Here is a 26,036-nt window from a genome sequence, read left to right as displayed (position 1 = left end):
GACATACATTGACATTGTATTTATGAATATGGCATAGATTATGACAAAGGTCATGTCATATATTGGCATTGTATTCATCTGTATTGTAGTTGTTAGGCCTAAACACATCATGGTACTTATTGCCATTGAATTTACCCATTCTAACACTCACCCTTTAGTTGATTCTGCAACTACTTTATCGTCCTCATATGACATTACAGTTATGTTATTAGAAAGTGTGTGTGTGTGTGTGTGTGTGTGTAGTGTCTGTTACTTTTTCCCTAGCTAAGGGCATAGTACCTAATTTGAGGACTGCGTTTTTATAGCAGGAAACGCCTACTTTTTGAAAACCACATAATAGAAGTATAATAATGAAAGCTGGTGTCATTGACGTGAATAGTTTGGACACCCATAGGGAGATCCACGAAAATATATTATCTAACCAGGCCTGTTCCGGGGCACCTCACTCCTTCATGTCGGCTTGCAGACGATGTAGTTCTTGGATGGCACAGGCTAATGTCCCCTTGTCCATGTCATTTCAAGGAATTCAAGTACAACAGAAAGCACCAATCTTGGCACACCCCAATCTCCCCACCCATTGCGGTCATCAAGTCCATCACGTACCGATGTTGCATCTCCTTAAGACGGATAGCCCTCAGTTCTTACTTGATAGTGTTTAGGCCAAGCTCAGCATTGTTGATCATTCGCATCAGCTTCCCCTGGTTATTTGTAACCAGCGGACGTTGGATTTTGTTTGCACTGTGAAGAAGGGTATTGATCCTCCGGCGTTTACTTGAGTCTCTGTGAACAGTGTAAATTCTTCTGGAATGTCCTAGTACAGACCCGAGCCAAAATAATCAGCAGTTCTTTTCCTTTGAGCCTGATGCAACAGAGTTGTTTTCTTCTATAACAGACGTTGCTACAACTCAGACAGATCGTTTCAGCGCTGGCCAGGGTTGGGTGTGTACGGTCACAGGGGCAGAGGCCCCGCCATCCAGGGACGAGCTGGGTGAATGCAAGGTCTCCGCACTGCCAGTATATATCCATCAGCATTGGGGGTGCCACATTACAGGTCCAGAATGTATAATATCACATCGCACCCTTCATCATTACCCAATGGTATGGTTCCTTTGCCTCTGAAACATAAGAGTACAATGTAAGCTTCCAGTACAATTAGGGGTTGCTCCTTCACCTCCAACCATGTTTACCTATTAATCTTGGCATCCCAGATTTCCAGGTATGGGGTGTCTAAGCTGGCATTGGACCCTCTCGCATGGGACTCATTTCCCTCCTGTGTGATTGAGATGAGCAGCCTTGCACAGGAATTACATGTCCAGAGTCCATTTGTCATTAAAGAAGATGGCACCAAGGATGTTATGGGCCACCCTGGGACTGCAGACAGAGGCTGGAGCGGACATGTTTGTGCAGTCGTCTTGCTGCCTCTGGGAACCTCTTTTCTAAGAAGTCCAGTGGCCAAACAGTGTCCTCCCCTATGGTGCTCCTTGTGCGCATCCTGTCTACCATGGATTGGATGTCGCTAGACTCAGTGAAGAGATACAATACAGTGGGGTTGGTCTCAACTCAGGTGAGGTTTACCAGTGCCCTACGCGGTTCTACTCTATGGGGTTAGATTTTTGCCCTGATCCTACATAAGTACAGATGGACAAGACATGTTGTTCTTTCAAGAGCTATCTCCTGAGATAGGAAAAGCCTGTCTGCACCTATGGTGTGGGATATCAATGAACATATATAACATTACTTGTTCGTCCCTACAGTGGGCATGTGTTGATGCCAGGTATTGTGTAGGAGTGCGCAGTGTAGTGCGTGAGGAATACTAGTGTTTGTTTCTGTGTAAGTGAGGTGAGAGAGGTCTCTGCGCTTGCATTGCAAGAGTGTAGAAGCAGAATATACAAGATTAGGCATAATTCTAGTTCCTGAATGGCTGGAGAGTACCCCAGCTAAGTAGGGCGTGTACAAAAATGCAAAATTACATAACTTAGAAAGCATGTGTGGGCTGTAGAGTCGTCTTTGGGTGAGGTATCTGGGCTCCCAGAGGTATCTTTGTCTTGATGCTGTGTAAACAATATCTTTCAAGGGGTTATTGAAAAAAGTCAAGGTGTCCTGTATTACTTTAGCAATTGTCCATGTGAAAGTCTTTAAAAGCTTTGGTCGTAGGAATGGCAGGCTGAGGTAGTGTTGGTGCACTTTCAACTCGATCACGGACCTGTAGGTTAAGAGCTGTGGTTTTGTAGGTTAATTTGTAAAAAAACACATTGTTAGGCAGTTGTCAGGAAAATACTTGCATTTACATTTTACAGATTTGCTCAATGGTTTAGCTATGAGCAAAATATTTCCTCATGGGGTACTGGAAAGGAAGTGCTAAGGTTTTTAGGAAGAGGATGAATTTCAAACTGTTTTAAGACGTGCTAGAATTTTAATGAAGTAGTGGGTGTTAAACTGTTTTAAAGCCCTTGTATTTTGGTTTCCCCCTCTCTTAACCATGGTGGGGACCGTACTCTTTGTCTGTGGGCTGCTGGAGGAACCATAACTGTTTGATGGTTAGTCGGGGAGGTGCACTCTAGCTCATCGCTTGAGTCGTACATCGGAGAGGTGGACCCCAGCTTCTTTCCTTCCACCTTAACGGCGATTGGTGTTGAGACTATTACTCGGTAGTGCCTTTCGAACTTGGCCTGCTTCCATTTACATACAAAGTTGCGGACATAGATTTCTTGTCCTGGCCAAGGAGTTTAGTTGGGTAGGTTGGTGTCTGGTCCCCTAAGCGTCTTGGTGATGGACCTATTTGGTCAAGAACTTGGCAGTCTTAGGTAGCTTGGAGAGGTAAACACGCAGCTCATCGGCCCTTGATTTTGTCACTGGGATGGGGGTCTCTAATAGTTGGCCTGTCACAATTTGGTGAGATGTGAAGTGAAAATCACTGCTGCGTATGTTTTCTTAACTTGAAGAGGGTGCAGTTTAGTGGTAGTGAGACTTTTAGGGTTCAGAGATTGTTGGACTAAAGGGGTAGAAAGGGATTTTAGGTTTCAGGGATGTGTGGATTTTATAGGACTGAGATGGGTATAGTTTGGTTTAGAGGAGGGGGTTGTAGGATTCAGCAATGGGTGGAGTTTAGTGGTAGAAAGAGCTTTTAGGTTTCAGGAATGGGTGTAGTGCAGAGTTTAGAGATGGGTGTAGTTTAGGCATGGTGAGTGGCTTATCTGATAGAGACGTCTAGCCGCAGATTCCTTAATTTAGAATATCCCCAGGCGTCAGACTGGATCCGGAAAACTTTCTGCAGCAGCACCTCGGCGCGCTGGGGGCGGCTCCACCCTGACATCGTCCACGGACATGACGACAGCGGAGCCATATATGCCCCTCCCGGCGCGCTGACGTCAGTTTTCTTCTTTTCCGCGTCTGAGCGTGATTCCTGGAAAACAGCGGTTCCTTGGCCTGGTTTTTGGGCCATCTTGACACCCTCAGTGGTTGTGGGTACAGTGTGCAATGCCTTCTGGCTTTAAGGCTTGTGAAGCCTGTGCGCGTCAGATGTCTGTCACTGACCCGCACCTCATCTGTATGTGGTGCCTCGGCGTGCACCATGACTCCAAGGACTGTGACGCCTGTCAGAGGATAAAGCCGAAGTACTTGAGGGAGTGTCGCTTTAAATTGCTGGCCGCATGGATGTCCGGTCCGGCTCCCTCCTGACGCCGCTCTTCCTCTCGGGTTCGGGCTTGTTTCCGAAGTCGCTCCCACAGGTAAGCGTAAGCATAGGCGTCGCTTATGGAGATCCTCCTCCGATGTCCGTGCCGCCGCCGCCCATTCCTCTCACACTGTGCCGGGTAAGGATGCACGGCAGCCTCATCCTCAGTATCCACCCTTTCCGGGTGTTGGGGCAACGCGAGCCCAAATGGAGGCTTATTCTAAGACACTACAGGCTTGTTTTGAGTCGCCCCTTCTCTCTGGTGCGCCTTCGGGTCCCACAGAGGTTGCAGGCACTCATGCTGGGTCTTCGTCTACGGACGTTTCCCCGGCACCTGCTGTGTGCGTCGATTCCGGAGCCGACGCGACGCCACCGGGCCATGACCTAGAGCACAGCCCTCCCCGTCTGTCAGCGTATAGCCCTGTGCGGCTTCCTGCACCCACGTCGGAGGCGACGCCGGCTTCGACGCCGGGTACTACCCCAGGCTCGACGCCGGCCCCGGCACCTCGTGCTTCCTACAGACCGGTTGTGCTAGGATCGACATCTGTCAGCGTCCCAGTCGCATCCTCTGTAGAGGTCGTTGACGTCCAGGCGACTCCGATGCGTCGTCGGTACCGACGTCGATTCCACTTCCCTTGATGGTTGCTCCCCCCGACTCCTCGGGCGGCGATAGGTCTCCAAAGTGGCGTCCGTCGACGCCGGTATTAACGCCTCCTCATTCGGAACCTGATGCTTCCCTGGACTCCCCTGATTATGGAGCCAGGGTGCTGGTGCCCTGTGTTGCCTGGCTTTCGGGTCAGTCTCCAGCTCCTCCACTCCTAATGTCTAGTGGCAGGATTAGCCTTCAATTGTCTCCTACTGACGGTTTGTATTCTCCTACACGGATGGCAACTGAATCTAGTGCTGCCTTCGTGTGTGCTATTTAGGGGGCGGCTGCTGTACTCGGCTTTCTGCCTCCTGTGGTGCCTCTACTTTCTGATCCTTTATTGGATCTGCTCCATTTATAGCCTATTGAAGTGGAACCTTTGATGCCCTTTGGTGGACTCTCTACTTGACTTCCTGCGTGGCACATGGTCAAGACCCTCTTCTGGTGACCCAGTTGATCGGGCTATTGCTCGTAGGCACCTCCCTGCTCCGGTTGATCCTCTTTGTCTGTCTCTTCACCCAGCGGTTCAGGGCCTAGTTGTTCAGGCGGCTTTTGATTTACATTCTTCACCGTCTTTGCCATTGTTACCTCCCACCAAGGAGTCTAGGTGGCTGGATGATTGTGGTCGCTGGCTTTTCGCCTCTGCCAGGGCAAGCATCTGGGCTTTAAATACGGCCTGTGTGTTTGCGCGCGCATCCTCTGCTCTTTGGGACTCAGTTGCTCACCTTCTCCCTTCCATTCCAGAAGGGCCACGGACAGAATTGCGAAGTCTTCTGCTGCAGGGCAGAAGTATGGCACAATTCTCCCTTAGGTCTTCACTCGATGCAACTGACTCTATAGGACGGGTCCTTGATCGCGCTGTGGCTTTAAGCCACCGTGCTTGGCTGTGTGACAGTCGCTTCCCTGATCATGTTCGGGATGCCCTCAGAGATCTCTCATTCAATGGGGTGGATCTTTTTGACCGCCACGCGGATTCGGCGGTCTCCCGTCTCTTGTCCGGGCTGCCGTAAACCTTGGTGTCCTTTTACGGCATCCTTCCTACCGTACTGGTTCGTTTTAGTGCTGGTTACTGTTCCTGGCTGGTTAGCCATTTCTATATTCGTTCAGTACAGCCGTTTCGGCTGCTTCTCTCATTTTTCAGTCCTCTGACTGTGTGCTTAGCCCAAGAGCACACCCCTACCGGGGATTAGCCTTACCCTATGCGGAGTATTTGCTGGCATTAGGTTCTACCTTTGCCTTGGTGCGCTTCTTGTTGTCGCAGTTTTTTCACAACTGACACCCTTTTTGCCGCTGTGCGGCTTGCTTATTGGTGTAATTTGGACATCCAGCTCCTGCTGGGTTTGTCCTCCAATGTAGTGGGTTGGCAGATGTTCTCTGCTGTGCTTGGTCATGGCCTCCTGCTGGCCACTTATTCTGCAGCTGTTTCCATACTCCCTGCTGTTTCCATACAGGGGTTTCCACGCTTTTGCTTGAGTTCATGCTGTGCACTTTCAAGGGGGTGTGTTCTCCTTGGAATACTCGCTTCTTGGGGTCCAAGACCTTTACATTGTCCTCACTGTTTACAATGTCGTGACTAGTTTTTTTACCCTACTCTGTCTTGCAGGGAACTGTTTTTCCTCTTGGGAAAGGGGCATGGGTTACTTACTACTTTGAACATTGTCCTACTCAGTTTCCACATGGCTGCGAGTCATTTCAGCGTACTCTAGACTCTTGTGGGGTTATGTTTTCATGGGTTTAATGTTTTTCCTCCTGCTCTATATCTGCTCTGTGTTCTTACCAGGCGGATCCGTGCAGGCTCTTTTCTTCCTGTGGTGTCCGTGGTTCTTGGGCCAGTTTGCTTGTTCCGCCAGCTCTTATGTAGTGCCCGGCTTGTTTGGTGCCCCTTTTTGGGACGTATGCTGTCTTGCTATTGTGCGCTTCTGGGCTGCTCACGCTCCACTTCTGGAGGTCCTTGCTTACTTCGTGTGGTTCCAGTATCCACACAGTATGCTTAGCTACCTTCTGGTAGGCTTAGGAGCCTTCCGGCCTTCGTTCTTGTTCGTAAAGGCTTGATTGCTTTTCCTCTGCCCTTTTTACGAGTTGTGACATAATGCCTAAGTCCTGGCGTGTCTGGGCCTTCGTACTACCGCCACCTTATAGCCGCGGATTGATATCCTACCACTGCTGTCACTTGTGTCTTGCTGGTGCAGGTTTCAACAGGGCTCCTTTTCGCAGTTGTACATATTCGACCGGTGTGCGATGTCTCTCTCATACCGGTTCCCGGCACGAGGTTTTGCTGCAGGCGACTCGTTGCTTCGGCAGCTCTCTGTCAATCCCTCAGGTCAGCTCCACTTCTTGTGAAGTCATGACCTTCCTTTTTCCTCCAGCATATCTAGTATATGATTTCTTCCATGCTGGCACTGTCGGATGAGGGTCAGCCTCTTGTCACTGCTGCCCCACGTGTCTTTGCAGGTGCAGGCTCTACAGTGCCCTTTTTTCCACTGTTCTGCTTGGTCGACCGGTAATTGCTTTTGCTTTCTGTCACCACCTCGGGTCCTGTGTCTCCCTCCAACCCTTTTTCAAAGTTATATCCATCTCACCTTGCCACGGGCATCCTGGCTCTGTCCTTTCCTTCCTTCAACCCAGGAATACACAAAGGGTTTGTGTGCTGTTCTTAACAGCTTCTGGTGCCTTTGCCTCCCAGTGTTTTTTGCTTTCTTTAGAGCTTTATGGTCTGGTGGTTAGCTGCGCTACATTACTGTCCTCACAATGGTTCGTCCCAAAGGTTGACAGTGCTGTTTTACTCACCTTATGGACGACTAAGTTCTCTCGGTAACTTGGTGGGGTTCAGTCGCAGACCCACCTCCTCCATGGGTATGGCATTGGTATCTATTCTAAGTTGAGGAATCTGCGGCTAGACGTCTCTATCAGATGTACAAGTTACGTACCTTCGGTAACGATGTATCTGGTAGAGAGATAGTCTAGCCGCAAATTCCTTAACCCTTTCGATGCGCATGACGGAGCGGTTCCGTCATGCGCATCGGTCGCACTGTGTGGATGACGGAACCGCTCCGTCAAGGCCCCGGCCGCGCAACGAACCTTCAGCACGGCGCGGTAATCCGCGCCGTGCTGAAGGGGTTAAAGCCCACCTGTCCTCTCTATTCTGCGAAGACCTTTTCAGGTTGGGTCTTTCTATACTCGCCTCCCTTTGGGTGGCTTGCCCTTTTGCAAAGTGATATTCTCTCACTCCAACACAGGCTGCTTCGTTTTGTTTCTCTGCTCCATTCCGCACATTCTCAAGATTAGGCGGTATGGTGTTAGCTCCTGTGTTCTTTCCAGCCCTCGGCCTGGATTGTACGGTGTGAAATCTATTCATGCTTTTTCACACCATCCAGCTCTCCACTTCTCCATTGCCTTGTGGTCTTTGCCACCCCTGCGGCCTTTTGCTTCAGATCAATTGGCTCTGTACATTTATGGGTCTTGTATTGGGATTGTGACGTCTCTTTCTGGTGACGTCTTGTGGTGACCTCTCCGGACTTGCTCTCCTTCACGGTTTTACTGTCTGGATGCGGACTTTCTATTCTCTGCAGGCTGTTTCTCCATATCCTTGGCTCCCTTTACCGTTGATTGAGCCTTCCCTATTGCGGGGTGGCTCTTCAGAGCACTGCTTTGTCTCACCTGTCAATTTCTTCTATTTTTTTATCATTTTTGCACACTGTTCCCATATTCTCACAGTTTTTGGTGATGGCTCCGCGTTCTGACGCAGAAATGTTTCTACGACGAAAAATTACGTCAGCGCGCCAGGAGGGGCATATATGGCTCCGCTGACGTCATGTCCGTAGATGACGTCGGGGCAGAGCCGCCCCCGGCGCGCAGAGGTGCTGCTGCGGAAAGTTTTCCGGATCCAGTCTGACGCCTGGGGATCTTCTAAGTTAAGGAATCCGCGTCTAGACTATGTCTCTACTAGATACATCGTTACTGAAGGTAAGTAACTCGTACTTTAGGTGGCAGGAATGGATGGTGTTTAGAGGTTATGAGTCGGTTAAGTATGGATGGTGTTGACAAGTGTGGAGGGGTCAGCAAATTAAAAGCATGCAAAGTAATCGTTTAACACTGTAAAATGTATAAATCCAAAATGATGTCCCCTGAAGTAAATCACTGAAATCAGTACCTCCAACAAAAATTTCTAAAATTAAGGCTATCAACCATTGCATTTACATCGTTAAAAAATTAGCATGCAAAAGCCACTTTTGAAAAATAAAAGTTATTATACAAATTCGTTTCTATAAAATGGTTCATGCCATTCATCCTGTAAATTTCTAATAAGCAGTTTAGGCGAAATGGTTTCTCAGTAATGGTATTACATGAAATTGTTTTTCTATGAAATCACATACAACCTTCCTGAATTGTAGAAAGGATTCAGGCATTCTTCGACAAAGATTCCTAAAAATGGTTTTACTTGGTTATTATCACACTGTGGTCACACAAGCTCACATAGACTGAAACAATTGGGGGCAGGCAGAGAATGGCCCACCATTGCCATACGGCTTGTGGAGGTCATAAAATTCGACCCCAAAGAGTAGAAAGATGTGGTAGAGCTACTGCCCGCTCAATGAGAGGGTGAGTGGGCACAATAGGTTTTATGGCCAAAGCACCATTGGTGAAGATCTACAAGTTGGCCACTTGAAAATTGTGCTACTCCTTCTAGGAGCTTTGCAGCCCGGTTGCGTACACAAAGTTTGATGCTGCAATGGGGCAAACTAGTGCAACAACTCAGTTTACACCACAGTTTAGTTGTGTTCAGTAAGCAATAGTGCCAATCCCTGGTCCACGTGGTGCTCCCCAACGCAGTAAGAGAATTAAAAAGGTTTCTGGGTGTCAAGACAGCCATGTTGACTAAGAAAGAATGCACTGAATAATACCTGTGCTCCTGAGACACATAGGGGTCTGCAAAGGTTACTCGAGGGGCAGGGAGGGGGTCTGTAATCGCTTCATCTTAGGAAATTAAATAATATTCACCAATTAAAATAAAGCGTATTTAAATCAAGAGGCAAAATGGAAAATTAATTTTTTTTAAAGTTCTGTAAATGTAAAATAATTTGAAATTGGGGGCTACAAATTAAGTTAGTATCATCCGATTAATTCGTGGGAGCAGCATAAGTGCATCTGATAGAATATAGTGTGGGCAATGAGTGGCCTGATTCAAATTTAGAAAACCTCCAGTCTTCCTATTAAATTTTAATTTTTTTATATTTGTTTGTGAAGTAAGTAAAATATTTTATCATTTCGGTATTTGTTTAATGAATGACTATTTCTGTTTTTTTTGCCTAATGCTTTGCGATTCAAATCATCGAAAATGCTTAGGCAGTGGGGATCCCTAAATTCCAATCATGATTTAGTTGGGGTCCCCGGGTTTCAGTAATGATTAAATGCAGATCCACTGAATTCAAAAGGTTAAGAACCACTGCTATAGACCTCACCATAAGAAAGGTTCCTCATTTTTTATATTTATTTAAAATGCAGTTTGGTTAGGCCCAGGCATCAAAGGATACATAGGGGCCCATTAGGATGGCCACCCTAGCGGTGCTGGGACCGGCTGCCAGTGGTGCGGCGGTCCCGCACCGGCGATTAGGATGCCACCGCCACCGTGGCGGTGGTTTCCTCCATTCCCAGCATTGTGGCAGGCGGTGCACACAGCACCGCCCGCCACAGTGCTGGGAATGCACTGCGTGCATTGTCATGCACAAGGTGACAGGCACCGCGAGGTGCCTGCCACCATGTCCATGACAATGCAGGGGGGTACCCTCCCCGAACACCCTGGGGGCCCGCAATGGGCCCCCAAAGCCTCCTGCCTTTCCATGGCGGAGTCTCTGCCATGGAAAGGCAATTCCCCGCCATCATCCAAATATGGATGGCGATGCCTGCAAGGCACCGCCACCATATTCCTTCGCTTTTCCGCCCGGTAGGCAATCGGGCGGATTGCCTACCGGCGTACGGTCTTTCCGTCCGCCGGGGTCCCCCCGCCATACTAATATGGCGGGTGTTAAATGGGTGGTGGGCGGGGAAGGATATAGGGCGGATCACCACTGCCATGCGGGCGGTGGCGATCCGCCCTACATCCTAATGGACCCCATAATGTCTGAAATTCGTCTTAAATACTTTGAAGCCCTGCAGGTTGAAAATGGGGTACAGAATTTTTTGAGATGGCAATACATCTAATTGTTCTCAAACTGTGGACATTTCACCACAGGTCACCCCTTTCACTCACATGCTGAATGTCCCATTTTTAATTTTATTTTACTAATATGCGTTTTGTTAATCATTCAATGTAGTTTTACGTTTTGACTTAACTGTAATAGTTTAAAACAGCAACCACATCAGTGTGTTCTTTATCTTCCTTTTTTTTGTCATTCGTATTCTATTCAATTTCAAACAAAACTGAATACTTCTCCACATATGTTAATTAGTTTGGCTAATTATATTTAATCTATCAACATTTTTTAACAATCTCTTTAAAAACAATTGGAAAACAATAAATCTCAGCAAGGCGGTGCTTATGTTAGAAAATCTCCATACACCCGCTTATCTCAATTTCTTTACCACTTTTAAACAACACTAAGTCACCAGTGTTGAGTTGTCCACAGCTTGGAAATGTTATGACAGTGCCAGGTCACTGCTCCAGAAGATAGAGTAGACAAACTGTTCACAAAATTTAGAAGTGTTACTGGTAGCTCCATTGTAAAACGTCCAATTGTCCTACTTTCTCAAGCTTGTCCTAGGTCTTTCACCGTATTAGCAACCATCTTCTCCCTCAGGGTCACACCTGAATACCAGGGGTGGTTTTAGAAAAAAACAGGATTTCTGATGGATACATCTGCCAGTGGATTCCTCACCTTGTGAATATCCCCTGCGCCCGCAACATTCGGAAACTTTTGTAGCAGTCCACGCCGATGAGGTCGAAGACGACGTCACAGAGACACGGCTCCGCTCGCGACTCCGCTGACGTTACTGGCTCCATAAGAAGACCTCATCGGCGTGATGACGTCAGTTCCCTTTTTTCCGCACCGTCGACGCCAACGGATTTCGGGAGTCTCTCATTGTAGCTATACTGGTTACTTTGTTTTCTGCTGGTTTCTCTTGTCTTCTCCTGCAGAATGTCGACTAAAAAGTCAGGATTTAAACCCTGTCGTGAATGTGGGAAGCACATGTCCATAACGGATCCGCATGACAACTGCGTGTGGTGCCTCTCATCGGACCATGATGTCGAGGGATGTTCTTGCTGCCGCAAGATGAGTTCCAAGGCTCTTAAGCAGAGGGTAGCAAAGCTCTTCATCGCAAGGATGAAGAAAGAAAAAGAGGCCGGAGAAAATCAAGATCGAGGTCGGCGTCGAAGTCGACTTCGAGGCATGCTTCCAAATCCAGGAAGCACAAAAAGAAGAGAAGGCATTCATCCCGGCGTCACTCGGATAGGGATGCAGCTCCGAGATAGGCATCGCCCTCCCGACGCCGTAAGGACTTTGTGTCTCCCTCACCCGTTCCGGATTCGCCTGTTGGCCTGTCGTCACCTGTGGCTTCACCGGAACATTCCCCGGCTCCATCTCCGACGCCGGCTCCGGCTTCGTCCCCGGTCCCATGTGAGGAGCCTCCGGCCCCGAGTGAGCCTTCGGCTCCGTTGAATCCACCGTCTGCACCGGTCGGCCCGAGTCCGGTGTTGCCAGAGCAGTATCCTGCGTTTCCAGGACCAGGTCAGGACCCCACGCATTATCTTAATGCAATGTACGGGGTATTCTCCTGAGCCATGTACCCCTCTTGTGCACCTATGGGTCCTACGGCCTTCAGTTTGGGGGTTCCTCAAGCCTATCCTCAGGCTCCCTTCATGCCATTTTTTCCGGCGATGCCGTCATGGCATCTACCGGCGCCAAGGACGTCGACGCCGCTCCCTTCTTCACCGGCGCCGACTCAACCTCGCTCGACGCCGGCTGCTCCTGTGGATCCACGTTCGACGCCGGCACCGGCGCCGTCTGATTCGATCACGGCGCCGCCGACGCCGGTGGTAAGGATCAGGTCTCGGAGGGAGGCTCAGAGAGTGCTGGATGAGCAGAGATACCTAATGGAGGAGGTAGAAGAAGGGGAGCTCATGGAATCGGACGATGTCTTTGAGGAATTGAAGGAGGCTAGTGGCTTGGACTTGTCCCCTGAATGGGAGATTACTCCTCCTTCTGATGCACCTTCAAAGGATGTGGCGCCATACCATGCTGTCATAAGAAAAGCAGCTGAACTTTTAGATCTGCAGTTGCCTTCAGCTGAATTCAAACCGAATATTTTGACGGAAGTGCTGCACTCTCCCACTACTGTTTCTGAACCTTTACTCCCCTTTAACGAAGCCATCATAGAGCCAGTGATGGAGGTGTGGCGTAAGCCCTTTTCTGCTCTGGCAGTTATGAAAATCATTGCCAGGAGGTATAGGGCAGCTACGGGGGACCCAGAATTTTTAACTTCTCACCCGTCTCCTGAGAGTCTGGTAGTTCAGGCGGCATGTTCAAGGAAATCTTCAGGCTCGTTTCCCCAGGTCCCGAGTGACAGGGAAGCTAAAAAACTGGATCAGTTGGCCAAGAAGGTCTTTTCTTCGGCCAGCATGGCCCTTAAGTCAACGAATGCCACCTGTCTCTTGGGACGCTATATACATGCTCTCATGGACTCAGCGAAGCAGCTAGCCCCACAACTATCAGAGGAGGATAGGGTTGGTTTTAATGAGGTCCTTTCGGATGCCCAGGCGGCAGCGCGTCAGGTGATCCAGAGTGCTTTGGACACAGCTGACTCGGTAGCAAGGGATCTTCTGTTGCCACTAGGAGGAGCCCGTGGCTTAAGTCATCGGAATTTTCCCCTGATGTCCAATCAACGCGGTTGGACTTGCCTTTTGATGGCTCCGGACTCTTTGGCAAGAAGAAGGATGCTGCGCTTGAACGTTTTACAGAAAGTAAGGCCACGGCTAAATCTTTGGACCTTCAATCCCAGTCAGCGGGTTCGTTTAAGAGGTACAGGGGGTTTCGGAAGGGCAACCTTTCCTACTTACAGGCAGCCCCAGCAGCAGCAACAGCAGCAAGGCGCTTCGTACAAGAGCTACAGAGGTAGACTCGGGTCGCTCTCAAGGTAGACAGCTCTCCTCCTCCTCCTCCTCTTCCTCCTCTTCAGCCCCTCCCATCACCGCAAAGCAGCCCTAGATCCACCATTCTGGATCATGTTGGTCCTGTGGGGGGCCGACTTACCCATTTTCTACAAGATTTGGAATTGGTTACTTCAGACCTTTGGGTTCTAGATCTTGTAGAAAATGGGTACGCCCTTCCCTTTCAGGAATTCCCTCCAAATTACCCTCCTTCTCAAGGGGCTTGCTCAGAGAACCACTGTCTTCTCCTACAGGAGGAAGTCCTAAAGTTGCTAGAGAAAGGTGCGATAGAGGTGGTTCCAGAGCAGGAGTGGGGTCAGGGATGCTACTCCCGGTATTTTCTCATTCCGAAAAAGGACGGCAGATTGCGTCCGATATTGGACCTCAGGATCTTGAATCTTTATCTGAAGCAAGAGAAGTTCAAGATGCTCACCCTTGCGCAGGTTCTTCAAGCGCTGAATCAGGAGGACTGGATGGTGTCGATCGACTTGCAGAATGCGTATTTCACATCCCCATCCTGAAGTCGCACAGGAAGTATCTCCGGTTTACGGTAGGGTCGCAACATTATCACTTTGCGTTCCTTCCGTTTGGTCTCACTACTGCACCTCGAGTCTTCACGAAGGTGATGACTGTGGTGGCAGCCCATCTCAGAAGGTCGGGGATTTCAGTTTTTCCCTATCTGGACGACTGGCTGATCAAAGCGGTGTCGCCAGAGAAGGTGCTTCATCATCTGCAGGATACAACTCCGCTGTTGTACAAATTGGGTTTCTCTATAAACGTGCTCAAATCTCACCTGGTGCCCTCTCAGCGCAACCTGTTCATAGGTGCGGTACTGGACACTACTGTGTGTCGGGCATTCCCACCTCCACAAAGGATTCTCGACATACAGGAATTGATTCGTTTATTTTAGAATGGAGCGGTCGTTCTAATCCTGAAGGTCCTTCGCCTGCTCGGTCTGATTGCTTCCTGCATTCTGTTGGTCAACCATGCACGCTGGCACATGAGGGCGCTCCAGTGGTGCCTCCGCAGGCAGTGGTATCAGCACAAGGGAGATCTCAGGGAGTCTGTGAGGATCTCCAGAGAAGCTGCGGCGGATCTGTCTTGGTGGAGCGTGGAGGGCAATCTGTCTCAAGGAAAACCCTTCCATCTACCTCCATCGGTGGCCACAGTGATAACGGATGCATCCACTTTAGGGTGGGGTGCTCATCTGGGGGATCTGGAAATCAAGGGTCTTTGGTCTCCAGAGGAAAGGTTGCTTCATATCAATCTTCTGGAATTGCGGGCGATACGTTTGGCACTCAAGGCCTTCCTCCCATCCCTTCGCGGTCAGTCGGTTCAAGGCCTGACGGACAACACTACTGCGATGTGGTATGTCAACAAGCAGGGAGGAATGGGGTCTCTTTGTCTCTGCAGAGAGGCTCTGCGTCTCTGGCCCTGGGCTCAGGATCATCAGATTTGTCTGATGGCAAATCATCTGGCCGGGGTTCTGAACGTATGTGCAGACAGTCTCAGTCGGCAGTTCTCTGCCGACCACGAGTGGAGGCTTCATCCGGAGGTGGTTCGTCACGTCTTTCGGATGTGGGGAACTCCTCGGGTGGACCTGTTTGCCACTCTCGAACGCTCACTGCCCGTCATTCTGCATTGTCCAGTATCCGATGCAGGGAGCATTGGGGGAAGCGTTTCAGTTGAGTTGGGGCTCACAACTCCTTCACGCGTTTCCTCCCATACCCTTGATTCCTCGGGTTCTGAGGAAGATTCGCCAAGAATGGACCCAATTCATATTGATCGCCCCGGATTGGCCAAGAAGGGTGTGGTATACAAATCTTCTCCACTTCTCCTCGTGCCCTCCGCTCCGTCTCCCTCTGAGGGCAGACCTCCTCTCGCAGTCGGAGGGGCAGGTTCTACACCCCCACCTCCAGAGCTTACACCTTCATGCCTGGAGATTGAACGGTGCAACCTGAATTCTTTTTCTCTCCTGCCAGATGTGGTAGATGTAATTTTGTCTGCCAGACGTTATTCCACCAAATCTATCTATTCCTATAGGTGGCCTAAGTTTGTGCTCTGTTGTGGGGAGAAGTCAATTGATCCTTTGAGGGCTCGTTTATCTGACATTCTTCAGTTTGCCCTTTCTCTTGCTCAGCAAGGTTTTGCTGTAGCCACTGTAAAGGGATATCTTTCAGCCTTGTCGGCATTCCTTTGTTTGCCGGATCAACCGTCATTGTTCAAATCGCCTATTGTTTTACGATTTCTAAAGGGCCTTACAAATAAGTTTCCTCCTACTCCTTTTATTGTGCCTCAATGGGACTTAAATCTTGTCTTAACTTATCTGATGGGTTCTCCATTCGAGCCCTTACACAAGTGTCCCTTGAGACTGTTGTATTTCAAGACGGTTTTTCTTATTGCAATTACCTCGGCAAGGAGGGTAAGTGAGCTTCAAGCTCTGAGTTCAAAACCCCCGTTCTTGACAATTCATGCTGAAAGAATGGTACTCAGGACCAGGGCTGCTTTTCTGCCTAAGGTGGTATCTCCTTTCCATCTGGGGCAATCCATTACCCTCCCTACCTTCTATCCTCCCCCTCACCCTTCCAAGGAGGAGGAGCGGCTGCACCGTCTGGACCCTAAGAGGGTGGTGAGCTTCTACCTTGACAGGAAAAAATATTTTCGAGTTGATGACCAGCTCTTCGTGGGCTTTGTTGGCTGCAGGAAAGGCAGAGCGGTGCACAAGCGCACCCTTTCCAGATGGATTGTCTTGTGTATCAAGATATGCTACTCTTTGGCCGGTAAGGAACCTCCAGAGGGTTTAAGGGCTCATTCTACTAGAGCTAAGTCTTCCACGTCTGCTTTGTCTAGAGGTGTTCCTGTGGAGTACATTTGTAGGGCGGCAACTTGGGCCTCCCTCCACACTTTTGCAAAGCATTACTGCTTGGATTCTGAGGTGAGGAGGGACGGAGGTTTTGCTCATTCCGTCCTTCAGGACTTTCTGGTATAGAAGGTTGGACACCCTCCTCCGGGAGTGGGACTGCTGTGGGAATCTTTTCACAAGGTGAGGAATCCACTGGCAGATGTATCCATCAGAAGAACAAGTTACTTACCTTCGGTAACGCTTTTTCTGGTGGATACAGTATCTGCCTGTGGATTCCTCACTGACCCACCCGCCTCCCCGTTGTCCATCCTTGTATACCTACTATTCTAATGATGTTGTTTCAAACTGTATTTGTTACTGTCAAAGGCATTGTGTTATTTCTTTTGCCTTTCTATTTGCTGTCAGTACGTCCGTATGCCTCGAAGGCACTGAAAAAAGGGCGGAACTGACGTCATCACGCCGATGAGGTCTTCTTATGGAGCCAGTGACGTCAGCGGAGTCGCGAGCGGAGCCTTGTCTCTGTGACGTCGTCTTCGACTTCATCGGCGTGGACTGCTACAAAAGTTACGAATGTTGCTTGCGCAGGGGATATTCACAAGGTGAGGAATCCACAGGCAGATACTGTATCCACCAGAAAAAGCGTTACCGAAGGTAAGTAACTTGTTCTTCTGCCCTCTTTTGGATTATAATGTATTTCTTATTCTCTGCCCCCATAGGAAAGTTGTTACCACACCTGTAATAAGAGATACTCTTAAGGGAATTTGCAGAGGAGATTTTGTCTCGATTGCTATCTGATGTCACTGTAGGGAATGAGCAATGTGTGACTGAAAATCAATTTCTTTAAGGTATCACATGAATGCCACTGGATATCCCAACGTGTGTACCACTTTAGGTTGAACCTGTACACTACTTCCTGTAGATGCAGTCAAGCGTAAGGTAACATTCTGCATATCTTGTGGACATGTCAGTCGATAGAACAGTATTGGACCTTAATACATGAAAGTATGAAGACATCATGTGCTTATGATTTAACATTAGTGGCTGCCTTGCTCATCCTACATGATGGCTATGGCATCCTTGGGGTGTATTGCCCTGGAGAGTGTGGTTTGTAACTTACAAGCAGCTCAGGTTTCTGCCTTTGGAAACTGGAGATCTAGGTTTAGGATCCCGGCCTCAGTAACTGACTCAACATCGTGTGCTCCCGAGCAAATCTCTTAATTTCCCCTGTTCCTAAATGTGTGTAAAATGTATTTATATAATCCCTACTTCACGTACTACATTATGTTAATCGACTCCCGACCCCCCACCAACACATACATACGTACATCATTTTTTTTATTGGTGAGCTGAAAGTATGTAACTAGCATTCAGAGAGGATTGGCTTAAATAATGATGGTTATAGTGGCTCATGAAGAGCTAATATGCAGAATCAATGACCAGCTTAATGTTTTTCCTCAAATTTGGGAGCACTTCCTGACTCCTGAGGCAGCATGACTTTCTATCGATCTCTGACAAGAGCCTGTCCTGAGCCAGTGGAAAGGGTGGCTGTCATGTTTCTTAGCTGCATTTGTGGCTTGGGTTTTTGTGTGTAGGTCATTTCTAGTGAGATTTGTACCTCTTTAGGCAGAAAGCCAGGGTCGCCCCTTCCATGAGCTGGAAGTAGAATCCCTGTTGTGGGATTGGGCTGCTTCTGCCTGTGAATGGTTACAGCTCGGAAAGTGGGGAGGCGGGGGGAGGGGTCATGCTTATGACTAGTCTTTTTGGCAGTTCTGCAACAAACTGGTTAGGATGTGCTAAATAATACCGCCTCTTCAGAAATACCCATTTAAAGGGGTGCATCTTGTGCTCTAAAACTTCTACACAGTTCCTTTTTTTCGCTCATGCTGAGTCGGGTCGTTGACGAAACAGTCCATGAATATGGATGGGGTATTCAGAGTTGTGAACATGGATTGTAGCCTTCCCCTTTTCCTTATGTTTCTGTACGGGACAATACAAGTTGGACTAACTACTGGTATGGTATGCCCCTTGTGAACAGTCCTGTCAGTGCTACTCTACCGGCTTCTCACCAATTATTTATTTTTCTGGCTCCCTTCTTTCTTCTTTCCCTCTACTGCTTTGTCCCCCCTAGCTCCTTGGTGGGCTCATCATCCATTTAATTGGTGACACTTGTATAGGGTGTTACCTCATTTAGTGTTATTTTCAAATGGGCATGTTGTTGCTTTTCTGGGTATTGGCTGAAATTGAAACTAACAATATTTGATTTCTAAATAGCGCTGTGTCGCGTCCGAATTGAAAAAAACATTATATATCTTGTACATGTACATGTGTGATTAATTAAAAAAACAATTGATTCAGTATACTAAAATAATGAATTCAAGTAGTTGCAGCTTTGCTTAATACCTCTTTTCGGATGAGACCCCATTAACCCGGATCCTTTTTCAGGGGTTATAATAGTTCAACAGTGTTGTCTTCTTGGAAGCGGTGCCAAAACCTATTTTTGACAGTACAGTTGCCTTATAACTGCAGCTGAACCAATCAAAGTTCTCTTTGCATCTAAGGATGTGAGCAATGATGGCGCACCATTCTTCTGTTGACACCTGTCAGGTTCAGAAACAACAGATGTTGTCTGAGGTTTATCTTAACAAAGTTAATCTCTTTTGATCTCAGTATCTTGGTCTTTCAATAGAGGTGATGTTTTGTTGCCCCCAAGTGCTTTTGACCATTTCATTAGAGCAAATGCTGCTTCTAAAGCCAGTGAGGAAACATGCCTCAATTTCTCAGAGCTTTAGGGCAGTCGTGAGGAGCCACTGTATATGCATTGTATGTACACTGCTACGTGGTTGCAAGATTGATAACAGATATTCTCTTCACCTAGGTACACTTGTTCATCTGATGTCCGTTTTCGCCTCTGCACAACCTTGTTGTCTAGTGGGAATTTGGTTTGCGATAGTTTGTCTACACTTAAGTGTGTGGAAACTTAGTCAGATTAGGCAACCTTCACACTCTTAACATTCTAAGAAGTTTTCCATTACTTATGTTGCCTTACCTTATCTTCCTGAACCGTACCGTAAATATAATTCATGCCAACAGTTTCGAGCGATGCAAATTATTTAAGGGAAGCTTTAAAGGGATACTGCATGATAGTCAATGCTTTTCCATCTCCTGGCTTCAAAAGTCTTAATTAAATTTTTCTATTTTAACCACAAGTAGACTGAAGTTGCCAAAACATGCTAACGGGACATTACGACTTAAAGAACCATGCCAATCGGAATTACAACAGATGAATAACTCTGACTGAAAATATCTGTTTGGCAGTAGAGCTATAAGAAAATGTTTAAAAACTAATTCATAACATTTACCAGCGTTAGAGAGATCACTAGCTCAGCCTCCAAGACGGTGGGCAATATTATCTCACAAGCGCACCCCCTTGAATTGAATGATGGCCTAATAACAGCAAAAGATAGAACCAAGAAGCTGAGCAAACATATTTCAACTATGGCAATTTTTGGAGTATGTGCACCTTGCAGGATAGAAGGGATGTTAGCTGGGATTTGTCAAACTTGTGCTGTTCCCTTTCTGCCTCTGACAATAAGTTCCTCTGCCCTCCCAATTGCATATATGGAGTTTCATTGCTCCTCAGCTATATTTGGATATATAACGGCCAATTCATACTTTTGCTACAGCTATCCATGACTCTGAATACATCAGCAAATCAAGCATTATTGCCGCTTTATGCAACTCGCATCACAGAAGCCCTGTTGAAGTCAAGCCAACTGCATTATCCCGAGGCATAAGGCCTTTGTGTTTACTGTTGTGTACTGGAGGAGAAAAATAGGTATTCTATTCTATTTATGCGAGACTGTTTGGCAAAGTCTGCCTCAGTGCTCAGTAAATGTTGCTACATTTTCAAATGTTACCTTTTTTCAGGATTAGAAATAAAATAATGAAAAGGACTATGCTGTAGTCTTTATTTGCATACTGTCCTCATCTTTGTCTGATCTTTGGACCCATTTTCAAATTGCACAATGCACATATTTATTGTATTCTTTTGTATAGTTTGCTACTTGCTATTTTGTTATTTAAAATTTTCAATGGCACGTTCAATGCTGAACCTCTTTATTGTCTTAACCTTTTATTCTCTATAGGAGGATTTGGTAAATTGTGTAGAAACTCGTATCCGTCAACTAGAAGAACTTGAAGCAGCGTTTGCAGATTTTTGTGAGGATGATGGTGAGGAGACTTTACAGAGATGGGCTTCAAATCCTGGGTGAGAGAGAATAGAGTGCATGTATTGTAACAATTACATTTGTGTGTAAGACCCCTGCCAGAACCAGACCAGTTTCCCGGTGTTGAAATGAAGTTGACTAATTGATACTTTGTGTTTCCTTTATTGTATTCGCTGCAAACATACTTCCATATGAGAACTAATAGGAGACAGATTTATGTATTATGTATTTCTACCCAAAACTAAGACGCAACATGTAGTAACCATATTTTCTTACTAACATGTTATCACATCAGATTGTGTTTTGTAATACAGGTAGGAGTCCTAGATCTTGGGCCAAATTGAAGAAGCATGGGAAACTTATTTTTGATTGCGAAGGGTAAATAGTAATGATAAAAAAGAAATTGGAAGGAGGAGTTCTATGTTGAAGCTGTTAAATCAAGTAAACAGGAACATGACTATAGTCTTTGTTTTGCAGCGGGTATCTTCTGTATTCACATGCTGTGTGTCATTACACCATCTAGTGTTTAGCTCCTTTGTGTTAGAGCTCTCTCCCTCTCCCTCTCCCTCTCCTTCTCTCCTCCTCCTTCTCCCTCTCCCTCTCCTCCTCCTTTTCCTCCCCCCCGACCTACCATTTGGCATCTAAACGAGCCTCTCCAGATATCATTTGCCCCTCTCAAGAAGCTTCCATGCGTGGTCGCCATCTTCAGAATCTTTTTGTCCACAGTTTAGGTCTGGAAGCATTGCTGAAGGCTCTCCAATCACCTAAAGAAAAAGATTTGCTCGAAAGTTTATCGAGGGAAACACTGAAGTAACAAAGAAAACTATTAAAAAACAGGATCCAATCTAAAGTTTCTCACGCAACGCAAGACTTCAAGTCGAAGGAAGACCTGATAATGTCCGGGCAGGGCCCTCATGTTCCATGTGACATGGAGAATACATATTTTAAATTCTGCCCGAAAGGCCATCACAAGTTTGCACAAAAGGATAACCATCAGGTGTGCAACCTTCGCTTTCCAGTAGACCACAGAAGCAACAACTGTGAGGCCACGCAGACTGCAAACCAAAGACCTTAAACGCAAGAGACAAACGGAGGCACAGACACAACCCCATGCAGGGCCAGAAGGAGACTTCACTGCTGAGATAACGGGTTGTCGAGCGAGGAGGAAGACAACATTGCCGAGTGGATGATACCCTGCAGCAGCTTAAAAAGAACAATGACACAGCAAAATCAATGGAAGCCCTGTAGTTTAGGGGGCATCTAAGTAGGTCAAACACACATATAAGGAGTCGTATAAATAGAGGGAGCCTCCAAGTTAGCATCACTACCACCACCACACACCAGAGTTTTCTTGGTGCAAGCCAGACACAAACGCCTACTCAAGAATGGCAGTACCAGACACCCCTGTGTCAACCCTTTCGAGGACGAGCAAGAGGCAGATCACAGCCACCAACAGAGGGGCGGCTGCACCAGCCAGTAAGTGACTCAAAAGTCCCTAATCCCCCTCCCACACACGACTCCTGTAGGGAGGGGGATTGGGGACTTCTTCCAGAAGTGGAGGCAGTTCACCTTAGATGAGTGGGTATTCAATATCATCAAACATGGCTGTTCACAGAACTAGTCAAACACCCACCAGTAAAGGGACCAAGGAGAGTGGTCCACACCACAGGGAAAAAACAGACTACTGCAAGAATCTAAAACATTTCTATAAGAAGATGGTAATAGAAAGAGTGCCCAAAAAGTAGATTTGCCAAGGGAAACTACTCAACATATTTTCTGATACCAAAGCAAGATGGATTTCTACGTCCTATATTGGCCCTGTGTTTCTTAAACAAGTTCATTAGGACACAAAAATTCAACACAACAGTGCTGCAGGAAGTCATCCTGCAGCTACATCAAGGAGACAATATGGCAAACATGGATATGAAAGAATCATATCTACACATCCCAAAGAATCAAAAGCACATACATTATTGTGCTTTGTTGTACAGAACACACTATCAATTCAAAGTGCTCACATTCGGAGTAAATTCAGCACTCGGAGTGTTTACTAAGTGAAGTGCTTAGCAGCAGTTGCAGCACATCAGAGGAGACAAGGGATACACGTATATCCTTATCTAGACGACTGGCTTGTAAAAGCAAACTCACAACACAAGTGCAGAAACAACATCAATGCAGTGATAGCAACACTCCACAAACTGGGGTTTTCCATAAACAAAAACAAATTGTCACCTAATCCAGAACAAGAAAAGCTCATCCTTGGAGCGAGGATCAACTCCAAAGAGTCGAAAGCATAACCTTGCCAAAAGAGAATACTATTGTTGATTGTACGATACTCACCAATACCAGAGGGGTCAGACTCTGACAGTGAGGACTGTGGGGAAAATAGTGGGAGAAAAGACCTCCTGCATTCCTTTCATACTATATGCAAGGTTACATATGAGACCAATTCAGGAATGGGTACAAACTCAATGGTCACGAGCCACTGGAAATTGTGAAGATCTAGTTGTTGTCACGCAAAGAGTACAAGACGAGGTTGCGTGGTGTTGCAGAGCAAACATAGCCACTGGAAGATCATTCATATCTCCAACTCTTACAGTAACCATGACCACGGACGCCTCGCAAATGGGTTGGGGAGCTCATATGGGGAGACTCAATATCAGAGGAATATGGAAAGTACAGGAAGCAGTACCACAAATAAATGTACTGTAACTAAAAACAGTTTTCCTTGCCTTAAAAGCCTTTCAGAAACAGCTGTGGGTAAAATCATTACTAATCCAAACAGACAATACAACAGCAATGTTATATCTCAACAAGCAAGGAGGAACAAAATCATTTGTACTTTCAAAACTAGCACAGGCAATCTGGAGGTGGACCATCCAGAATCAAATAAACACAACAGAAATACATCTACCAGGGAAAGACAGTGTAGAAGCGGACAATCTGAGCAGACAAGCATCCACCTCACACGAGTGGGAACTGAATCAAACAGTACTCAAAATGATCTGTAGAAAATGGGGAACACGAGAAATAGACCCATTCGTTTGCACCACCAGAGTACACAAAATCCTCTGCATCCAGACATCCACACCATCACTCCCTGGTGAATTGTCTGTCGATAGACTGGTCAGGAAGATGTGCTTATGCTTTTCCCCCGATCCCACTGTTATAATTAGTAATAAACAACTGCAGACAGTCACAAATTACCTTAATACACATTGCCCACAGTTCTTAGACCTATTAGAGATAGCTCACAACAATATGCAATGCAAGGGGGACAATTCTCAACCCAGAACCGAACTAGCTGAGCTTCGCAGCTTGGCTCCTGAGGACATGGAATTTGGACATCTAGGACTTCCAGAAAAGACAATATCGGTCCTCAGAGAAGCAATGAGACCAGCAACAAGGAAATACTACACAGCCAAATGAGAACGATACTCAAGGTGGTGCCACAAATCTGGTTTCTTACTAGACAATACAAAATATACTACAGTTATACGATACCTCACACACCTACATCACAGCAAGTTAACCTTTTTGTCTTTAAAGGTACATTTGGCAGCAATTGTGGCCTACATAAGGGGTCACATAGGAAGACGTTTGCTTAAAAAGTCCTGTAATGAAAATATTTCTAAAAGGGGAAAAAGTATCCCCACCAAGAAGTGTACCATCACTTACATGGAATTTAAATGTGATGTTAACCCCACTCATGAGGAAACCCTTTGAATCACTTCACAAGGTCTCTTGAAATTGGTCACGCTTAAAAATGCCTTTTTAATCGTATGACGTTTCTCACAGGAGCGACTTTCAAGCACTCACCATGCAAGAACCATACATGCAAGTACACAAAGACAGGATAGTCATGAGGGTCTACCCACATTTCCAACAAAGGGTTATATCACATTTTCTCATAAACCAGACAATCTAAATAGCAAGTTTTTTCCAACAGCCAAATACTCAGGCTGAAAGAACACTACATACATTAAACACCGGATGAGCGCTAACGTACTATATGGAGAACACAAAATCGGTAAGGAAAGGTAAACAATTCTTTGTGTCCTTTGCACACAACAAAAAGGAAAACCAGTTACTAAAAACACCATCGCAAAGTTGATCTCCCAGACAAGCCAGATGTGTCATACAGCAGGTGATACTCAACTTGTGGCCAAACCAAGAGTACACTCAACGTGTAAGAAATGAGCTACAATAGCCTTCCCGGCAAATATCCTGTTGCAAGACATATGCATGGCAGCGACTTGGTCATCAGTGCACACGTTCACAAAGCACAACTGCATCGACATACAGATGCACAAGGAAGTGTAAGTGGGACAGACAGTACTACAAATATATTTATAAGCTCAAACCCCTCTTCAACCTAGCCTCCAAAAAAATAAAAAAAAGGTACAAAATCAGTGCACAGCATGTGAATCCAGAAAAGATTCACGTTACAAATTAAAATGGTTTCCTACCTATAGGACTAGTTATGCAGCTTTTAGAATTTTCTGGATTCTCATGAGACCCACCTGCCTCCCCAAAAGATGAGGGAGCAGAAGTGAACAAAAAACATAAAGAATAAAGAAAAGTACACAAAGAATGAATCTGAAGATGGTGACCATGCGTGGAAGCTTCCGGGGAAGGGGCATATGACGTCAGGAGAGGCTGGATTAGACACCAAATAGTGGGATAGTCGGCGCCCAAAAAAATGAAGAGAGAGAGGGAAAGGACTAACACAAAGGAGAATTCTGGACCCTACTTCTAGATGGCGGAATAATGCACAGCATGTGAATCCAGAAAATTCTTCAAGAAGCAAAACTACTCCTAAAGGTAAGAAACGTCTTCGTTTTGGTAGCCTTGAATGACAAGTAGTGGTAATGGTCGACTTATTTGAAGTAGGCCAGAGCTCTGAGGTTTGTGCAGTGCAGTAAATAGTCCCCTTCCACAGTTGCAAGAGAAAGCTTTTTGAGCTAAAAAGTGGTCACCCAAGATCACATAATACTTTACTATTTAGCAGCAAGTACGCTATACACTTCTTTGCATGAAGTAATAAACATTCTTTGTACTTGTTCCACTCTTTTCCAGCCTTAGCACTGCCCCCTGCTATACGAACAGTCCATTGAGATAACGCTTTTATTTTGTCCTGTTTGTAGTTTCCAAACAGTGCTTGCAACCATGTGACAGGAACACTTTGCTACCGAGATTATTGCCCATCTCTTACCCAGGCCATCACTGTACATTCAAGCCCTATCTTTCTCGGATATGGTCTGAGGACCTTATTCTAGGTATCTGGGCTGGGACTTCTTTGGCTTCAGAGACCTGTAGGTAGATATTGGTGGCTTGGAAAGTGTTCATTCTCACCCACTCCTTCTGGATATTAGCTGCAGACTCATTTTTATGCTGCAGGAGGCCACTATCGGTACAAGCCATTGCTCCGCTGAATTTTTGGTTTTAGTTTTTTTGAAGGCTTGCCAGTGATGTTTGTTTTATCT

The 26,036-nt window shown here is 46.6% G+C and overlaps 1 protein-coding gene across 2 annotated transcripts in view; it reads left to right on the top strand.

The window, feature by feature from the left end:
- Nucleotides 1-26,036, top strand: part of C5_2H5orf22 (chromosome 5_2 C5orf22 homolog) — a 409,270-nt gene that overhangs the window by 265,073 nt on the left and 118,161 nt on the right. For both annotated transcript variants that reach the window (XM_085607073.1, XM_085607074.1), the window contains one exon: nt 20,470-20,591. In XM_085607073.1, coding sequence (XP_085463199.1) covers nt 20,470-20,591 — 122 coding nt within the window. The remainder of the gene's footprint in view (nt 1-20,469; nt 20,592-26,036) is intronic.

Source organism: Triturus cristatus, chromosome 5_2 (assembly GCF_964204655.1).
Source record: "Triturus cristatus chromosome 5_2, aTriCri1.1, whole genome shotgun sequence".
Lineage (NCBI taxonomy): Eukaryota > Metazoa > Chordata > Amphibia > Caudata > Salamandridae > Triturus > Triturus cristatus.
The sequence above is the reverse complement of the archived record's forward strand: the minus strand, read 5'-3'. Positions and strand labels throughout refer to the sequence as shown.